The 19,783-nt window shown below is 40.6% G+C and overlaps 1 protein-coding gene across 1 annotated transcript; it reads right to left on the bottom strand.

The window, feature by feature from the left end:
* Positions 1 to 3,267: 3,267 nt before the first annotated feature.
* Positions 3,268 to 15,000, bottom strand: LOC108669603 (chitin deacetylase 1). Its single transcript, XM_018156981.2, has 5 exons — positions 14,927 to 15,000; positions 6,317 to 6,438; positions 5,691 to 5,847; positions 5,247 to 5,408; positions 3,268 to 4,728 (listed from the first exon to the last, which is right to left on the bottom strand). The coding sequence occupies exons 1-5, from the start codon at positions 14,964 to 14,966 to the stop codon at positions 3,557 to 3,559; spliced, it is 1,653 nt and encodes a 550-aa protein (XP_018012470.2). The 5' UTR covers positions 14,967 to 15,000; the 3' UTR covers positions 3,268 to 3,556.
* Between the last annotated feature and the right edge of the window lie 4,783 nt (positions 15,001 to 19,783).

Genomic DNA, 19,783 nt, shown 5'->3' on the forward strand with positions numbered 1-19,783 from the left:
ATCTTCTGAATGATCGGACAGGAACTCCTTGCCGATTACGGCCTCTCAGCAAGTCGGCCCTGTTTGTTTGTTTCGAATTTATTTGTTTTACACTATAGAATTGCTCAATAAGCCCTATATACTTAGAGACAGACTAGCTGAAGCTACTGGGATCTTTATAACGATTTTGAGGAGGACAATTTTTTTTTAAATTGATCTCAAAATCGGCACAAAAACAACGTCTTTCGCGACAGTATTTACATTTTGGGCCCACGGTGACGTCACAGTCGGAACAACAAACGACATCCGCAAAGAGCAGCTGCGCGTGGGTCAACCTTGTATTAATTCAACCATGGTTGCAGTCATGGTTGAATTAATACAAGGTTGACCCACGCGCAGCTGTTCCTTGCGGATGTCGTTTGTTGTTTTGTGACGTCACTTTGACAAAATGTAAATATTGTCGTGATAGACGTTGTTTTTTATCAACTCTGACAGCACTTTATAAAAAATTTACCACCTCAAAATCTTTCAAAAACTCCAGCCTCATGCTGCCTCTCTAAGCATATAGCTCTTAAGGAGCAATTTTATCGTGTGAAATAAATATAAATTGGAAAGTAACCAACGGGGCCGAAAGCGACTTGCTGTCGCTGAGAGGCCATAATGGATGCCTCTAGATCATTCAAACGATGATCAGAAAAAATACAGCTCTCTCCTCAACGAATCCCGGTTGTGTCAAGTGAGTTGATTTTTACATATCACTAATTAATTACGGTAATTCAATCATGGTCATGGTTGCAGTGGTAAAAATTTCGAGGTTCATTGAGATTCAACCATGTAATTTAAACTAACAATTTCGTGGACTATTTTTTGACTATTAGACTCAATGCGTCATCCCCTAGGCTTGTGTTCCTCAAACAACACTGTCATGCTTCCATGTATCAATATTTTGCCTCCATGCATCAATTTAAAGATATTTAATTCCTTCCGTTTTTTTGTGGCCGTTTTACTATCAAGTATGGGTTGGTTAAATAGTGACTCGTCGTAAGCCCTTAATTCTTTTACCAGTGAACGATTACGCAGGACGTCATGGAAACACGGCGAATATATATAAGAAGCACATTTATAGGTCAGACGCAGACACAATATTAGTCACCCGTGGTGCTAACGCCTCTATTGGAAGATAAAGGCGCTTGCGTCACCACTTTACCTATCCCGTTTATTTTGCTTGGAGACATCCTTTGATGTCCCGCATGATCATCATTCCTCTCAGAAAATTTTCTCCCAGGTCGACTAAACTCGGTAATATTTCTAAATCACTTTTTCGGAGGGAAGTATTGTTGCCGAAAGCGACTCCACATATTCATTTTCTCCATAGTTGAACTACATAAGGTTGACCCACGAGAAGTTCTGACATGGTTGAACTACTAGTTCAACTATGATTTTCTTTACGTATAGAAAGATAAAGTCGCTGCCCTTTAGAAGGAAACTCGCTAATTAAAATAAAAGTGTTATTGCAGCGTTCTTGCGGAGACTGACATATGTAACGCTGTCACTCACATGCTCAACTGGAGGCCACACTTGGCAAACCGTAATAGTGATTTAGTAATCAAAACTGTTAATAAACGACAGTTCAACTCCTTAGGTCAAATAGCAAGAAATTTTCACTAAAACAACAAATTTACATTTTAACCAACAATATGTCAAAATATACTACAGCAAGATCGTCAAGCAATTTAAATTAGAGCTGCTGCTCTCCCCTCGGGAATTTTCTTATGATAACATCTCGGTAAGCTGGTTAATCATGCAAGATTTGCTTTTAGATTATTCCCTGCGTACAGATGAGATCTGGGGATGATACAAGCTTTCTTTATAAAGTCATTAGTCTCTTCTGCCAAAGGTTGAAACTTACATTCGGGTCAGGTCAAATCGAAAGATCCGACATTAAATATTCGCCTCGTCACACCACTCCACTCGTGACTACAGCCATGACAACACGTCGCTGCCCCGTCACACCACTCCACTCGACGTCTCGGACAAAAACGCGGCCTGTCTCACGGCCGGTCTCGCGAACTCGTGACAGTTGCCCGGACAACACGTCGCTGCCTCATCACATCACTCCACTCGTGACAGTTGCCCGGACAACACGTCGCTGCCTCGTCACATCACTTCACTCGTGACAGTTGCCAGGACAACACGTCGCTGCCTCGTACACTCCACTCGTGACAGTTGCCAGGACAACACGTCGCTGCCTCGTCACACCACTCCACTCTTGACGGTTGCTCTGACAACATCTCTTGTCGCTCATTGCGTGGTCGCGGACACTACCAAAGGAGTCTGTTAGCTCCAGAGGAGTCTGTCAGCTCCTGCTGTTCTCGGCGCAATTTGGCACCGGAGAAGCACCCCCCTTGCAGTTCACGTGAGGCTAATTGCACTTGCCAGCAAATTAGTTATTTTCATGCTCATTTTAACGCTATCCCTCTTTGAATCCTTTTAATTTGTATCACAAATGTTCCTTGATTTTTCACCTGCTTTCAACGATATGACAACGGACGATAATAATGTAAGGTTTTTAGCTTGAAAAAAAAAAAACTAAGGATTGCTTAGCTGACACCAAGATTGTATTTTTTTATCAACCTCTTTTTCAGTGAGTTTTCACTAAAATGAAGTCAAAGACTGTGTTTGGTGAGGAACCATCACTCACACAGTGAATAATTATAATTGGGAATAATAATTCTGGAAATAATTTGGCACTTTAGAAAATATTTTAATAATACTTATTTAAACCTCATAATGAGAACTGCATCAAAAATCATTCAATGTGTTAACGTAAATGTAGGTATACCGTATAAAATGTTTTTCAGTACCGGGTATCTGCTGGAGGTTCAACATTTTAATTCATATTCTCGCATCGGTTACGCAAGTGTGTATAGTCACGTACATTTAAGTTCAGCAGCACAATATTGCCTTATGTTTTTCAGATATTGGTGACATTTATAAACATGCACATTAAAAATTTATCCTAATCAATTCATAATGATTCAAGCCGACGATTGTTCGTAATACTCGCAATTGACCCACGTATGAAATACTGTCAGAAATAACTTAAATATTACTATAATCGAACCAATTACAGTATTGTAAGCACCAAATAAATTAGCGAAATCTGAAAATAAAAACTGTTAATATGAACTGAAACTTTAAACATTAAAATATTGTAAAATTGGAGACTTCCTGTGAATATTTTTGAAATAAAGATTGTAGGATGTAGGGATTTACTAAAAATTTGGCAGGGATGAGATATTTTATTGAAAAACATCTTAACATGTAACAAAGATCAACTGTACATTATCATATACAAAATGAGCTGAAGTATTGTTTCCTCGCAACGGATTACAGAAGCTACGAGTACAAGGCGTTGAAACGTAACACAACTACCTGTTATGAAAATATTTAATAATTAAAATATTGTATCGTCTTGGGAGTTCCGTAAAGCGAATCACCTATTCTTTATGATCCAATTCATAATTGGCCGTTACATGCAATTTTGTTAGATAAAAAGCGGGGTAAAAGAAAATACTTAGAGTACAGGGTCGAGAGCTCCGTTACCGAGAGGGTCGTAGAGCCAGGGGTAGGCGTTGGGACAGTCCTCACAGGTGTACAGGAACATTCTGTCTTCATTCGCGTGTTCACGAGGAGGCTTACTTTCACATGGGTTGGGCAGCGAGCAGTACGGCAATCCTTTGGGGTCACATTTGTTCTTCCATTCGGGGAAATTATTCAGGGCCGCGATTTCTGTGGGAGCTTCCATCCAGCTGATGGCTTGCAACATGGTCACGAAGTAGACGTCGCCACGACCAGCCACTTCAGCAACCCAATTGGCGAATTCACGCAAGAAGGACTTGCGAGTCAAGAAGTAAGCAGCTTGAAAGTGTAAACCCAACGGAGCACGGTTGGTGTTGTAATGGTGAGCCAAGTTGATATCCAAGAAGTTACGGAACTGCTTGGGATCAACAATGTTGGCACACTGATCGACCAAATGACAACCTGTAAGAGCCTCGGAGAACTCAGGGTCGTCACGACGGTCCAGCTCATTAAGAACCATTTCCCAGGCAGTAAAGTTTCTGGTCGGGCAGTTCTGATCAGTACCCAGGCACTTGTGGGGCATGCGGTGCTGCAGAGTGTACGGCCACAGCGGCAGTCGGCCACGAGGGGCAGCGAGTGACGAGTCGTACAAGAAGCCCCAGTCAATCATCATGGAGAATTGCTCGTTGCCTCCAACACGTCCTTGAGGGACACGCATACCAAGAATCTCTCCTTGACTGATATTAGCGAACTTTTCAGTTATGAGTCGCGCGCCATCGAACTCAGCCTCGTAATCAGCAGCAGTCAAGTTGCTCCAGTAAGTCTTGCTGGCACTGTTCGTGATAGAACCAACAGCGATTTCGTGACCTCGTCGGTGTAACTCCTGTACCGCAGAATAGTTGGTGAATGCGTGCGACACGAAAAATGTACCTTTAGCGGTACAGTCGTTACCCTTGTTCTTGGTAGTCTCTTTGAAAATCTGTTCGTAAATCCTGAAGTTTTCTTCATTGACAGCACCGGAAAATGTGACGAGAATCATTTGAGGAGTCTGGCTTGGTAAAAGATCGCCCGGGATGCGCGTGCCATCGATGGAGCAGAAGCAGCCTTGTTCCCAGAGGCATTGGCGGACGTCGCATTTGGCCGCCGCGTTTGGGTCGGTCTCGGGGTCTGGGGACAAAAAGTGCGTGTGCCCTCAAACTTAAATTCATTCTCGCACAACGAGAAGCACTCAAATGATATATATATATAAAGGTAACCAAGAAAACAAAATCACGGTAAAAAATACGAGCAATTTGGCTCAATCATTAAAATGTGCACACGTTGGAAAAATTTCACTTACCTAGCTTGTGAATGAACCATAAGAGAGAAAAAAAATCTTGGATTGGATTATTTCACTTCATTTAACTACAGTCTAAAATCGTGCAGCATTCCGTGAAATAATGTTTCGTTTAAAATTGGTGCTCAACTCCCTTAAAGTCGAAATTTTACTCAGTTCTTGACAGACGAAGGAAGGAATTTAAGTCATTTACTGCTGTGTTCTATTATTAAGCAAGCCTTGGCAAAAAGCCCCTACCGTCTAACTTGCTGGAAGGGTGACCGGCAAATTATATTCAGTATTGATAACGCAATTATATTTGTTGGTTATAGAAGTAAATGAGGAATTAATGTTCGTCTCGTAAGCTCACCATTGCAGATGTTCTCGTCGGAACCATCACGGCAGTCAAGAGCGCCGTCGCAGAATAAGCGCTGGTTCAGACACTCCTCGCTGCCGCACTCGATCTGGCCAGCGGGGCAGTTCGAGACCTCGTCGTTCGCAATCGGCCACTTGGGCTTGGGCAGGGAATGCTCTGCACCAGAAATAAATGCGTTACAAAATTATAAGGAGAAGAAATGGTTATCTGCTTTTGAAAATCGGAATAAATCATTAATGACATCATTAGGCATTAATTGTTACATATTTATGTTTTGATGAATTTATTTACAGGGAATAAGGTAAATTATAATCTGGTAGATTAATACTTTGTTCCAGAATTATTTTTCATAATTTTTGAGGCAAGGAATCGTTTTAGTCATGGACCCGAAAATAATCAGTAAGCAAGTATGCAAATAAAATTTGAATCAACACTCACTCTGCCAACGGGCGCAGTTGGTGACTTTGCTGCGCACTTCACAGATCTGCAGCTCGACATCGAAGAACATGCCGAACCCGCACTGACTCTTGCTCACCAGCTTGAGGTTGCCCCCGCCCGGCACGCAGCGGTAGTACGTTTGACACGTCTCAGTAGCCTGCACACATTACATACCAAAATAAATCCACAGCTGATAAATAATTCTTTATTGAGCGACTAATCGAGGATCTAACCAAAATAAAGTTCAACTACTACAGCAACCATTCGTGTTGCCTCCAAAATTGATTGATGACCTGGCATCGACTGATGACCTGGACTAGTAATGGTAGTTCCCGAGGACCATTAAAAAGTGCGTTATTAAGTTACTTATTAGTTAAAGAGGAGGCATAGAGAAGCGAATAGTTATATTATGTTTTAGGGGCAGCAAGCCGTTAATAAATTCTATCCATCTTGTCTGGTTTCTTCAACGTAACTCAAAAGTTAAAGAATAATATTTATACGGTAATATGAACTCACAAAAAAATTAAATGTTGAGAAAAACGTCGCAAATTAGAACAAGGTTTTAAATTTTTTTCATGGAGAAAATCATTAGAATAAAGGCATTTAAATTGTATTTAAAAACGCACCTTCTTTTCGGTGATGTCAGGAGGGCTTTCCTTCCTGAAGAACTCGTTGTCGGAGCGCCCCTTGCAGTAGTAGTCTGGGTCCATCTCGGACACATCCACCCGCTGGCCGAGGGCCCCGGCCCCTACAAAAAATTTAGCGTCATTGATGAACAGGACTCATCCTTATTTTATTTGAGAAAATCAGTTTTTATTGATACTCAACTTGTGCATCTTTAAACTCTAGGATATATGAATATATAGTAGGAAGCTCATATCAGTCGGAAGTGTTGCGAGCTAGAATAATAAAGTAACCTCAAATATATTCTACCACAACACTTTCCTATGGGTACGCGAGTATCATCACAAGCGCCATCAATGTTATTTGTATGTTAAAGCTGGGTTTCTATGAGGTACCCCCAGTAGAAAAAGCGTTAAGAAACGATGGTCACCCACATTATTAGATGAAGAACTCAATGATATATGTATGAAAGAATAACAACCAAAGGCAAGTCTTTGTTTAAAATTTGTGCCTAACCGAGGTTATCTATGCTGATGTGATCTTAATCAATGCAGGCACTAATAAGGTTCAGCAGCGATCGTCTTATAATCTGAAAGTAGTCGGGCGCTGCCGCTGAGGCGACACCTCGACTGGTCGCCCTTGAGAGACCGCTCAACTAAAAGAAGCTGCCTGCCACTTTCGCCGCTCACAAACTTTGCCTTTAACTTGAGTCATGTGTTCTAATAATTTGTTGACTTTAATATTTGTATGATTTAGTGCCGGGAATACTGAGGTTAGGCATGCAACTATGTCAATGAGGAACTCATACATCAACGTAATTAAAATAGAACAGTTACCAAACACTGCCCCAGAATTTAGAGTTAAAATTTCACAGGTAGAAAAATTTAATACTAACTAGTCTAACATCCCAAATTTAATACTAACTAGTCTACCATCCCAAGTTAACCAAAAATTTAAAAGCAGAGAAAACGCCAAGTAAATGCATCATATCGTCAATAATAACATTTCGGAGACCAGCTACGAAACAATTAGAAAAATTCATGTCACAACTTCTTTAGTAAACCAGGAAAGAAAGGCCCGTACCGGAGACGACTGTTGTAAATGTTGTGTAATGCACGCGAACATGCATGTAGTAACGGAGGTATTTGTCGTGCCAAAATCGCAGAATTGCCGATTCTATGGAATCGGCAGCCAGTTTGCCGATTCTGTAGAATCAGCATTTCGTTGCTGATTCAGAAAATCGGACGTTAAAGTTAAGAGTTAGAACATAAATCGACCGTTCGAGTTATAAAATGCTAGGTCATGTTCGGTCAAGTTTCTAAATATTTAAATATTAAAAAAAACTTGGCTGACTGACCAAGATTATACAGAATCGGCAAACTGGCGGCCGATTCCATAGAATCGGCAATTCGGCGATTTCGGCAACGACATTTACATTATGACGCTACCTAAATCATCTATTAGAAAATTGGTGGAAGTTCAAGCTAGGATATAGTTTTATCGACAACTGAAATGCATAAAAATTACCATGAAGTTAAGATTGGTCTTTTATTAATTTTTTAAGACGTTTTGGTTATTTAACTACGCAAATGGCTCCACAATAGCATTCGCTATTCATAAAATCAAAGCCCCTAGTGAACATTCGAGCTACAATAAGTTCATGCGAGCGACTTACAAGCGTAGCTTTTAGATCGATAACGCATGACTATAATTTTCTAAGGCATCACTTAAGAATTAGCTTCCTATTATATTGCTTTGTATAGGCTCATGATTCAGCAGAGCACAGATGAAATTGCAGTCACACGCGGTAACTGATATTCAATGGATTTATCATGTCTCACAATGTGTGCACTAAAACAGGGCTCAAAACAATAGTTATTTACTTGAACAACTAGAAAAGTTAGAAATTATGTAAAATTAACGGAAATTCGTCAACCATTACCTGAAATTTATTCGTACCTTGCCGGCATTAGAACTAGTATTTCGTTTGTCATTGAGCAGGACATCAGAAATGGTAAGAATTCGAGCACGCAAGCTAACAATAACTCTATAAAATGGCAAGGGCGGAAGCAGAGAGAACAAAGAATAGGAAGCAATAGGTCGCATGTTCAGGAGAAAAAAAAGGCAAATTTCACTCGTACATTAAGGTCACATGTTCCTCGACGCAACCGCCGTCCGCGATATAGTTTTTGCTCGGCTGATGAGGTGTCGCACAAGACGTTTTTCCGGAGCCATTACAGACATCAAGAGATTGTCTTCCGGATTGTGCACAGGAGCTTCGATGTTCAATGTCTCATGCTGGCAATCTATTCATTATTCTAAAGCTCCCGTTTATCCACTTAGGCAACAAAAGTCGTGATCCGTTTCGAAGCAATGCATCGTGTTCATCAAAAGGGTAATTTACACAATTATTAAACAAACAATAAACTGTAAAAGCTACCTAAAAATTAAGCCCACAGAAGCTACAGCAATTGCTTCAAGATTGCACCCAATTACAATGAATTTGAACTTAGGGAAATAAAATACAAAAATCTATCTAATAAAATCTATCTAAAAAATCTATCTATCTAAAATCTACAAAAAGCTAAATAATCTATCTAATAAATAATCTATATTTTGATGCCAGGTTACTGCATGCGCTGGTAAATCCAGGACGTCCCCAATCTCGCAAAATCTCATTGGCGCCCATCGCTTGCGGTATTTTGCCTGGGCGCCCGAATGGCACCACTTCCCTTTCACTTGAAAGCAAAAACTTCCAAGCTGTGCGCGGGAAAGGTGACCGAATGTAGTACATCTGCACCGCGAATAAGAGCGAGTCCGAAGAAACAGTGTTAATACATGCAGAAACTTAGAAAGGAATCTATAAGCTTGTTTTCAAGAAAATTTTTGGCTTACTTAAAATACCACGCATGAAAATATTACAGGAATAAAAAAATTCTAAGAGGAATAACAAAACCATTACTAGTAATAAGTCTAGAAAGTACTGCTGTATTGCATTTCACGAGACGGTCATTTTTGAAGCAAGCTCAAAATTCTTGTGGCCGATTCTTTACAATCGCTCACGTCAACATTCGTCTCGGGACTTAAAATTAGACTTCCTCCCACTCATCCAAGCTTGGTCATCGTAGCCGATAAGGGAAGATTCAGTTCCTGGTCCAGCAATTGTCAATATAGTTCTGGTCCGTGCTGGCGTCACCAAGCTTTACCGAGTAAAAAATATTGTCTAGAACCATCCGAGTACAGCCATGCACAAATGATAAATGAAAGGCAATCATTCGTCACAGTGGGGATAGGATCGCGATGAATGACACAATCTTATAATAAAGCGCTAGCAGAGAAACTGAGTAGCACGCTGTATAAACGTGTTTTGCTCCATAGCATTTCTGCCACAACGAATCACCGCAGGTGGACACAGAAACCATTGTCTGCTTCAGACGTGATTTATTTTTGGATCGGGCCATGTTATTGTTTTATTATTCAAGTAGCTCCCTATGGCCAGAGTGCTACCATTGTTGGATATTATCTTAATGATTGTAGGAATGAATATATTTTCTCGAAAACTCTCAATTATTCCTAAATATCGAAAAATTAGGCCGATAAGAAGGCACTGCAGCAAGAAGCTATAGGGTTCAAAAGTTATTAATTTTCATTTGCTTAGTTCGGTGAGTAAGTGCTACTTAGAATGCTACCTTACGTGTACTCCAATGTCGTGTTCACCTAAAACTTGTATAATCGTAACAGGGGAACTCAAATCACGGCTCGGACACCTCCTGCTGTTCCAGTTGCTGAGGCTTATCATAAATGATAGTAAAACTAAAGTAACAGATCATTTTTAAGTGATGGTTGTGCACTCATAAATGACATCGACGGCAGCTGTGAAGTGACAGCTTTCATAGCGAGAAGTCACGACAGACTCGTTCATTTATCGTTCCTCCCTTTCGAACTTTCTCTCGCTCGTACTTACGCTCGTTCAAGATAATTATAAGCCTTGACAAAATGCTGAGACATATCATCAAGACATGAGCGTCTAAATGCAGAATCCATCACGCACAGATACATTAGACGAGATGTTACACTGTTATGCAGGCGTTTTGGTCCCGCACTAGACAACTAAAAGTTGTAAGTCGGACGCGAACTTGGGTGATTGCAATAAAACTATTTCAAGCCTGGGTGTAATTTCATGAAACAATTTCTGATACGATTGCACCGATGGTTCAAAATTTCAAAATGCCGAAAATCTGTAATAAAATTCTCGAACACGTCTGCACTGCCGGGCATCGCAGTAGCAATTATAGTTGTCTTCTGTTAGGAGGCAGAGGTCAGCATCCTACCCTGCAAAACCTTACTGCGCCGGAAGGCAGTTAGGCATGCTAGCTCACGTCGACATGCTGCTAGCATCGAGCGACCTATCTGTTGATACAAAAAGGTTTCCTACTGTTTTTATTGTTGTCATTCATTCAAGATAGATACCTATGTGAATGACAACGTGTGTAAACTCAACATGCATAGATATTAATACATTCATATCAAGGAAAAGGACTACTACGTTAGACTGAAACGCTAAATTTTAATGTAACTTTCAAGATAATCTATGGTTTAACTTTTTTTCAAAACCCGGACCAAGAAGTCCTTAGGCATAAAAACAAAACGTCGTTTTTAAAGCAGCCATGAAGGTTCTCTTCCGCGAACGAATGTCGCAACAAATCCAGTTCTCAGGGACAATCTAGAATGCTCTGAAAATTAGCCGTCAAGGTTTTAGACACACTTACCCGGAACCTGGAATTATTTCACGCATGATTAGGATAATCAAGGTCACCAACGAACTCATGAGTAATTTCATCAAGTGCACAATCATCTATCTTTCTATAGGTGTGAAGCTGAAGTTTCCAAACTATCTTATTAGGTTCGCTCAACCTGTTCGGCTGTTCCCACTGATGGCTGCAGTTTTACGCCGTAGGGGAAACACGTTTGCCTCAACAAAACCAACGCTCGTTCGTCAACCCTGCCTGGATGCATCGAGTAGCCTTTTTGACGCAGTTCTTAGAATTGCGCTGTCGCTGAGCGGATCCGAGTCAGCTGAAGGTGACTTTGCTGGAATAGGAACACTTACTCGAGTGCCAGTCTGAACGTGACGCGGCTGGAATAGGAAACTCGTAGGCCGACTTATAAAGTTATTTTCCAATGTCGCCGGAAACCTTGCATATTGTAGAGAGATATCAATGCTCTATATGTGCAGAGCTTGCTAATCACGCGGCACTTGAGGCCGAGCAGTCACCGGCACGATGCTCTCGCAAATCCTTGACATTTGAATGCAGCAAAGCCTGGCAGGCGAACATTTTTTGAGCCGCAGAGGTCAGGGACTTGTCTGTCCGAACTTCAAAGCAAAGCAGGCTGAAAGCGTCTAAAATGTAAATCATTAAACATGAATCGATTTCTAAGATTAACCCCGACATCTCAGAGATACGACGGAACATATACAAGACGAGCGAGGTTGAGAGTAAATTTGTACTCAGGTTTTTAAATAATCTAGTAGCTCGATAAATAGTACTAAAATTATGTCCTAGTCGATAAAGCAAATAAAGAACTATGTCTGATCTGACGGTCCTGCGAGTACTTCGATGAAGAATCTAGCAAGCTGTTGTTTGTCGCACTCGAGCGCCCGCACTTAAAACGCCGTGTGGTTCCCGAAATTTGACTAGGATAAAAATTTAGTCGAGTGTCCAAAGCCGTGCAAAAAGGATAATTCCAGCCTTGAAGGGTAAACCTTGTGAAGAAAGATTTATGATTATGAAGCTTCTATACCTGAGTTACCAACGTATACGTGGCGAAAAGTATTCTAAAGTAAACAAGTATTTTTATAGTAAAAAATATCAATTCCTTTTTATATAATATAAAATCAATTCCTTTTTTTTTTGTTGGAATGGTGAGTATGGGAGGCCTTTATAAAAAATTTTTTATAGTTAATACAAATATCCAGTAGGATTGCTACAATGTGAAACAGGAACGAATTCCCGGGACCACGGTTATTATCTAAAAAAGCGGTTTAACTCAACCATAAGACAACATTACCTCGTAAAAGTGGCAAGTACCAGACTGTCGTTAGTTTCCTAGTTTGAATGTGAATGACAAGTTTTCCTAACTAAGAGTTCAGCGCCTAGAGAAAGTGTGTGGTATGGCAAAGGTTAAATGTGATAGAGAAAGAAAGTGATGGACCCTTTAACGTTCAAATTCCGTTCGTAGTCATCACGCCCTTCTCCGTTCCCTTTCAACTTAGACCTAATCTCTCATCCCTTCACGTATTTATCTCGCCCCCACAGTTAGTTTCCAAGTCTATGCACGTCTATATTATTTTCATGAGTCATTCTCTGGTACTCGCAAGTCCTTGTTTAGCGATGACATTTCCTATCCCAAACGTGACTAATCTACTTAAGTCTCCTCGTGTTTTTCTCTAGTTGTAGTTCTTCTGTCTTTTATTTTCACTTGTCCTTCTTGTCTTCACGTTTCCTCTAACCTTAAAGTTTTCATTTTTTGTTTTGTCTATACTAGTCTTAAGAACGAAATTTTTTAGCTTCGTGAGTCTCTTTCTATCGTTTACGTGCCTCCTTATTCACTTCCATTACTGAACATTCTTAACACTCTGCAACGTTCATATTGATGGAAAAGCATTCGATGACGCGCGCATAAACGCGATTGACCGACATAGCAAAGTTGAGCCGGCGCCCAGACTCTTTTTGGCCGCGCCGAGAGAGAACGGTGAGCTTGACCGCGTTTCTGTGTTGCTTTCTGCAGCACAGCTTTCAAGCACACGAGCGCCCTAGCAACGTTCGAAATATCGACTGTGCATTGATGGTGTGCCCGATTAGAGAGCAGCCCCAAAATCGTCGTGTGAATTAAGTGATATCACGTGTATATTAGCATCCATATTCTTCCCGATATATTTTATTATAAATGTAATTTGAAGCACGGAAAAAGCTATCGAAAATTCAGAATTTGCACACTCCAAGTTACGAGATTTTGACGAAGATTTGTTATCGGAACATGGACTGTACTTCGACACGTTTTGTCAAGTCGCAATTTTGAACAAATATATAGCATTTTATGTTAAGGTATCTATATGGAAAAAGAACGTGCCTTAGACCAACATCGCCATCGTAAGTATCCGCATGATCAATCAGCAGTTGAGCGGCATACAAATCAAGTAAGAGGGTATTATCATCTACGTTCAGAAGAAAAGTAACATTAGAGGTCTGCATCATTTGCAGTTAGTCGACAAGCGTTTGACGTAGGCGTTAGCAGTAAACATCGCAACTATTTTCCAGCCATACAAGAGATCAAAGCTCTCAAACCAGTTTACTGAACAATTTCCATGAGAATGATGTGTGTAGAACGTCAGTACATCGCACGTGTAGCTGGAAAAGACCGCCGAGCGGTTGACCACGCAACGCCAGGTGGCGGTGGAGGTCTCGCAAGAGTTGCGCAAAACGCAACACCTCTGCACGGTTATGTAGCTTGCACCGTCTCACCATTATACCTCCTCACTGCTGCACGATTTTGTGGCTCGCACCATCTCACCATAACCGCATCACTGCTGGACGATTTTGTAGTTCGCACCACCCCACCATTATACCGCTTCACTGCTGCACGGTTTTGTAGCTCACACGGTCTCACCATAACTATAAGCGCTTCGCTGGCCTGGACGTCTCAGCTCTTTAATGCATGAATAAAAAGTATAGTCATTTTAAATTTTAGGCATTGGTAACTTGGCTTAACGAAAATTTAGTTAATCGCGATTTTTAAATTAAAAGTTGAACCGTGAATATGATTGATTGAGAAGAGATGACTGGAAAATTCAATTTTAAATAAAAGGTTCTAAGCAGAAGTGTCATTGAAATCAAAACTCTGCATGAATATAAAAAGGGGGTGAAGTTTTGGAATATTGATGTTACTATTGTTTAATGATGATTTAGTTCATCTTTTTAAATATTCAATTGATTTAGTTGACCAGTTTAAATTTACAGATATAACAGATCTTTTTTAATAATGCATTTGGTGCATGCAGCCTCCCGCATCGGTTAGTGAATGTTTTCAAATGAAGTCGAGGGCAGCGGCTCACAAATGAGCATTACGTCATTGACAGGAAATAATGCTTGATGAATGCTCATAAGTATTTAATATTAAGATCCTAAAGATGATTTTCTTGCAATGCAAATTTGACTGCGACTGCCTTGAAATGAAATAAATTATACTGTGCTTCATTAGAATTGAGATTAATCAAAAGATTCTCTCAAGTAAATATGTGTTGTACGATGTTTAAGCATGATATCGAGTACTAGTAGATCCTACATACATAATGTTCACACAAAGTGGACACGGCAATTCGACGATTAATGTGTGAAAGGTTGGCCACACGAAGCGGTGTGAGCTACAGACAAAGAATACGCCAGCAAACACCGTTCATTTTACGAACTTACCGTCAAGCTGGCGAGAAATTATAATATATCAAACAAGAATTGACTGACACTGCGAAATACATTTAAAATTAATAAAAGCAAAGCACCACCGTAAGTGAAGCAAGAATTTTTGGAAAAAACGTAAGCACGCGGGACACTCACAGAGAGCTAGGAGGCAGCTAAACAGAACGGTACGCTGCATGGTTGCTTCTGAAGCTCCAGCGGGGCTGCAAGGCTGCTTATATACGGCGGCAGCGACGCGCATGCGCTACGGAGAACACTTTCACTGGGTCCAGGGTCACGCTGATGATAGGAGTCCAGCAGAACCCAGCTGAGTCTTGTCCGTGCGCTGCAGACATCACTCAGCGACAGGCGTCACTGAAGGGACAGGCATCCTTCTCCACGTGAAAGATTAAGAAACAGTCTATCATGAAGAATTTATGATTGCTAGGCACACTACAATTTATATCGACAACATAAAAATCTTTGCCTAGTGTGTCTATCATAAAGAATTTATGGTTGTTAGGCACACTACAATTTTATATCGACAACATAAAAATATTTGCCTAGTGTGTCTCATCAAAATGTATGATTGTTAGGCACACTACAATTTTATTTCGACAACATAAAAATATTTGCCTAGTGTGTCATCTGTTTAAAGAAATTGACCTTTCATTTCCTATCATAATATTTATGTAGCAATTCCTTCGGTATAGTACTTCTTAATATGGAAGACAACATTTTACCTGGTTGACTGGCAACAAGGACGCTCATGATGCATCTAACTGTCGAGGACGTGAGACGAAAGTGTGTTTGAAATGATGAGTGAGGTAATTGACGGAGATCTAGAATGAACTCAAAAATTAATATGATTAGTCAGAGTTCAGTTCCAGAATTTGCAAGATTATAATAAGTTTATATTGTATTTAGTTTTGCAAGATTAAAATAAACATTTCCAATGGCATTTCGGACAGCGGCGCCTGTATATAAGGACCATGAAGGTGCCGTCGAAGGTGGCAGGGATCGACCCTTGCTCAGCTGCACTCCCACTGAACAGGTAAACAACTTTCAGCTGAGTGAGCGTATCGCCCGCACACGCTCCAAGCGAGGCATGCGTGACACCAGCCCATAACTTAGCAGGATAAGCTTGTCACCAGCTCATCCAGAGTAATATAAAGTTTATCATATGCATCGATGCATGAACATTTGATCTCCGACCGCATGAAAACGATTAGAAAAAGTTTCATAGACTTTCGCAGTGCCAGCACGAAAGACGATAAGCAGGACTGCGATATACCGAGTTTCACTGTAATGTTACTGATCACCATTGCAGATGGTGGCAAATTAACGCTATTTAACAGCCACGTACAGAAGTGCAGTACAAAAGTTGAGAAGCTGTGCCCCATCATCGAACAAAGTCTATTTATAGGCCCTAGGACTGATGGTGCCATAATATATTGCATATTGGTTCCGATTGAATATTCATATAAATTCATGTCAGATCAGCCAAATTATATGCCAGGAGGTTTCTGGCACACAGACATAGTTTTTCTCGAAAGTGAGCAAAGGAGACAATATCCTGGAAAAAATATGCGGTATAAAGTAAACATGTAAACAAATTACTGAGGTATAACGTAGAATACTGTATACTTTCTACTGTATATTATACACTAATAAAAAACACTATGTAATAATCATGAGTCATTCAAGTTCAGGCGCACGTACGTTTCCAAGAAGCAATTTTACTCGTGAAGAAATTTTGGCGGATGTACATGCGATCGACGCACATGATATTTGGCTTTGATGTGCGGCAGCCGTTATACGTGCACACACGGACACGAGCCTGTGGCAGCCGTTATACGTGCACACACGGACACGAGCCTGTGGCAGCCGTTATACGTGCAACACGGACACGAGCCTTTGGAGCAACACGGACACGAGCCTGTGGCAGCCGTTATACGTGCAACACGGACACGAGTCTGTGGCAGCCGTTATACGTGCACACACGGACACGAGCCTGTGGCAGCCGTTATACGTGCACACACGGACACGAGCCTTTACACGGGCTGCCGCCCAAGGCCGGTGGCCAGAGCACCGCCAGGGGCGCGTTTCTTGGAACGCAGTCCTGACTCGCGGAGCTCATGTAGTCATCCGCAATCAGAAAAGCTCAAATAATCAGAAATCAGAAATTTGGAGCTCTCAACTGCGGGGCTATTCAAAAAGAAAAACTAAAAATTTATTAGTAGTAAAATTTTTTAAAGTTTACGAGAAAAAATGTCGACCGTAATTTGTAAATGCTTGATAACATTCTTTTTGAGAACGGGTTGTAATTTGTTGGTAGAAATGTCGGAAATTCTAACTTTAAGAAGCAACAATGGGAGGTGCGAAACTAAATGGTGAATTTAATTCACAACGGCGTGAAGAAATTTAAAACTTCCAAAAATTTGACTCTGGAACAACGAATGCATGCATGCAGTGATTGAAAATATTATGAATTATCCTGCCATTTCTTTTCTATAAAATCCTTAATTCACTGTGGACGTTATCATTTCATCCATATTTTTAATGACCGTGGTTCAGACGTTTCAAATTGGTCGTGCTGAATATGAAACTATCCCCGACATACGAAAAATTACTATCCCCGACATACGAAAAATTACTATCCCCGACATAAATTACTATATAATAATAATAATTGCGGTTTCAGCGTTATTAGGCCGTAGGCCTGTCGCCGATTCTTAACATCGCAGAACATTCACAGCTTGTTGCGGTCTCGAACTCGCAACTCACTGCTACAATTCTGCTATGCTTAACCGCCCGGTCTCCTTGCCGATTCTGACCAGAAACTGGCGCACAGAGCTGGGATCGAACCCGCGCCTCTCTGCGCCAATCTTGGTACTCTGAACTTTAACCACTGGGCCACCCTGCCCATATACTACCCTCGACATACAAAACCATCCAAATTCAAATAGAATATATACATGCGTGAAACTATGAAAATAAACATTTTATCTTCACCAACTAATTACTACATGAGGGGAGAAAGACGAGAATACCGATTGTTTCTCTTTAACGCAAATTGATAATAAATAATTTACTGACAATTTCAGAGTAATCGCCTTCGACTTAGGTGCGTCCGAACTGCTAAATTTGGTCAGAAAATTTGCCTTATAAAGTATTGCAAATTTTGGGGGAGTAGTGTCGATATGGTGCATGGTTTGAAGAAATCTTTGGAAGCCTGCCAGCATTTAGGCGCCTTCAAACCTAAAAAAAACAGCCTAAGACTGCATCGTGCGCAGGCCTCGGGGTTAATAACTGCAAACAATTGTCATACTTTACCTCGATGAACATAAAGAAAACATACATCAATTGCAATAGTAAAATTTCGCAGAATTTAAGTCAAATGGCAGTGGTGTCGCCTTTTATGTCATGTGGTTTTATTTTCGTATGTAGTAATTTAACAAACGCCAGTCAATTACTTGTTCGGAATTGGCGATTTAATTCTAGCAGGTTCGCCGCAATTGAATTCTCGTCAGCATGTGATCTGAAATAAAGTGGAGGTCGTCTTGCATAATATACAATACAAAAACATGAACATGTGAATTGACAAAATCGTCTCCACGAGAACATCTGTCACAGGAAGGTGAAAATGTAAAGTTAATTTAAAAAATGTTACGTAATCATGTAATGTGCTTCCACCGGTGATGCACCGTGTTAATCTCACACGACAAGGAAGCATCGTTTTGTAAGAACAACTATAAGCGTATAATTTATCCGCTGTGTAAAATATGGACTCTGAAATAAAGTTCAACATCGACTGCATTCCGTCACATACGGTAGTTTCATGGCCCGAGGAAATGCCACTTTTAGGCTATCAATTCCCAGCTCGTACTAATTTGATTCGTTTCAACACGCTCATCAAATAAGGCTAACGGAGTTTAGTAGCAGACCAGTTAGGTGAGCTGGGCAGACAAGGTGAACCACTTCCATGACACTCGACGCGGTCTGCAGGTGGACAGGCCACAAGCGGCGGCCCATCCAACGAACGGCCAACTAAAGGCCACTTGGAGACTCAAGGCGGGTCAAGTCCAACATATAGGACTTGACGAGTTCGCATATAGGACGTATAGGAGATCAGGGGACCTCGCTTCCAATGTGCCGTTTATTCTGAGTCTAAATAGGATGCCTTCTATGGGGAAATAAGAAACTCAAATAAAGAAACCGATTACGAATTTGCATTTAGCTGGAATAGATTAACTTAGCTGCACGGCTTAGGTCACAATTAAGTTCATTGAATTCCCTAAATAGTAGCGAATAATTTCAGACTGAATTATTTATTCCGCTAAAAGCGGCAGTATTTTCAATATTTCTGTTTAGGACGAGCGTTCTTGAAACGTCCTACTAAGACGAGCATAAGCAGTGGGTCCGAAACCCGCACTTATAGATGTTCAAATTCTATGATGCTTAAAATCGGCGACTGGACAAAAAAAAACTATTGTTAATTTATCCCGGTTACGGTCATGATTTTTTACATGAAATTATAGGTATATATGTATACAAATTATACAGACATTATCAAGTTGGTGTAAAATCTGATTCAGTCCAGATTTCAACATGACCCTACGGCTTCTGAGGTGCATTTATTAGAAGCAAAATGAAAAGTATTATAGTCGTCAAAACCAAAGAAAATCGATAAAGACCGCGGATCGAGGAAACGTAAGCTGGCTCAAGATATAAGTTACTATTGATAAATAGTAGGTAGTGTCGATCTAATATATGTATTTTGGCGTGGAGTTCCGTCTGAATGTTTTCATCTCAAATAATAACTAAGCGACCATAACCAAGATCTAGATTTATCGCTAACCCTACATTAGCCATAACTCGGTAAGTATCCTACAGCCATAATCCTTCGATGCCATGTAATTAAATTACGGAAGATGGAATACCAACCTGATTAAGTTAAGCCAAGATTGAAAAATAATCACGTGATGTCAGCCCTAAAGATTGTCATGTGTTACC

Source organism: Hyalella azteca, unplaced genomic scaffold (assembly GCF_000764305.2).
Source record: "Hyalella azteca isolate HAZT.00-mixed unplaced genomic scaffold, Hazt_2.0.2 contig16140, whole genome shotgun sequence".
Classification (NCBI taxonomy): domain Eukaryota; kingdom Metazoa; phylum Arthropoda; class Malacostraca; order Amphipoda; family Hyalellidae; genus Hyalella; species Hyalella azteca.

What these genes read in the sequence shown, in the direction of transcription:
- LOC108669603 (XM_018156981.2), bottom strand. Translation starts at nt 14,966, where the DNA reads ATGCAGCGTACCGTTCTGTTTAGCTGCCTCCTAGCTCTCT. An exon ending in CTGACATCACCGAAAAGAAG is followed by an intron (nt 5,848 to 6,316) that starts GTGCGTTTTTAA and finishes TAATGTGTGCAG; the next exon opens with GCTACTGAGACGTGTCAAAC. An exon ending in CGACGAGAACATCTGCAATG is followed by an intron (nt 4,729 to 5,246) that starts GTGAGCTTACGA and finishes TTTTGTCCCCAG; the next exon opens with ACCCCGAGACCGACCCAAAC.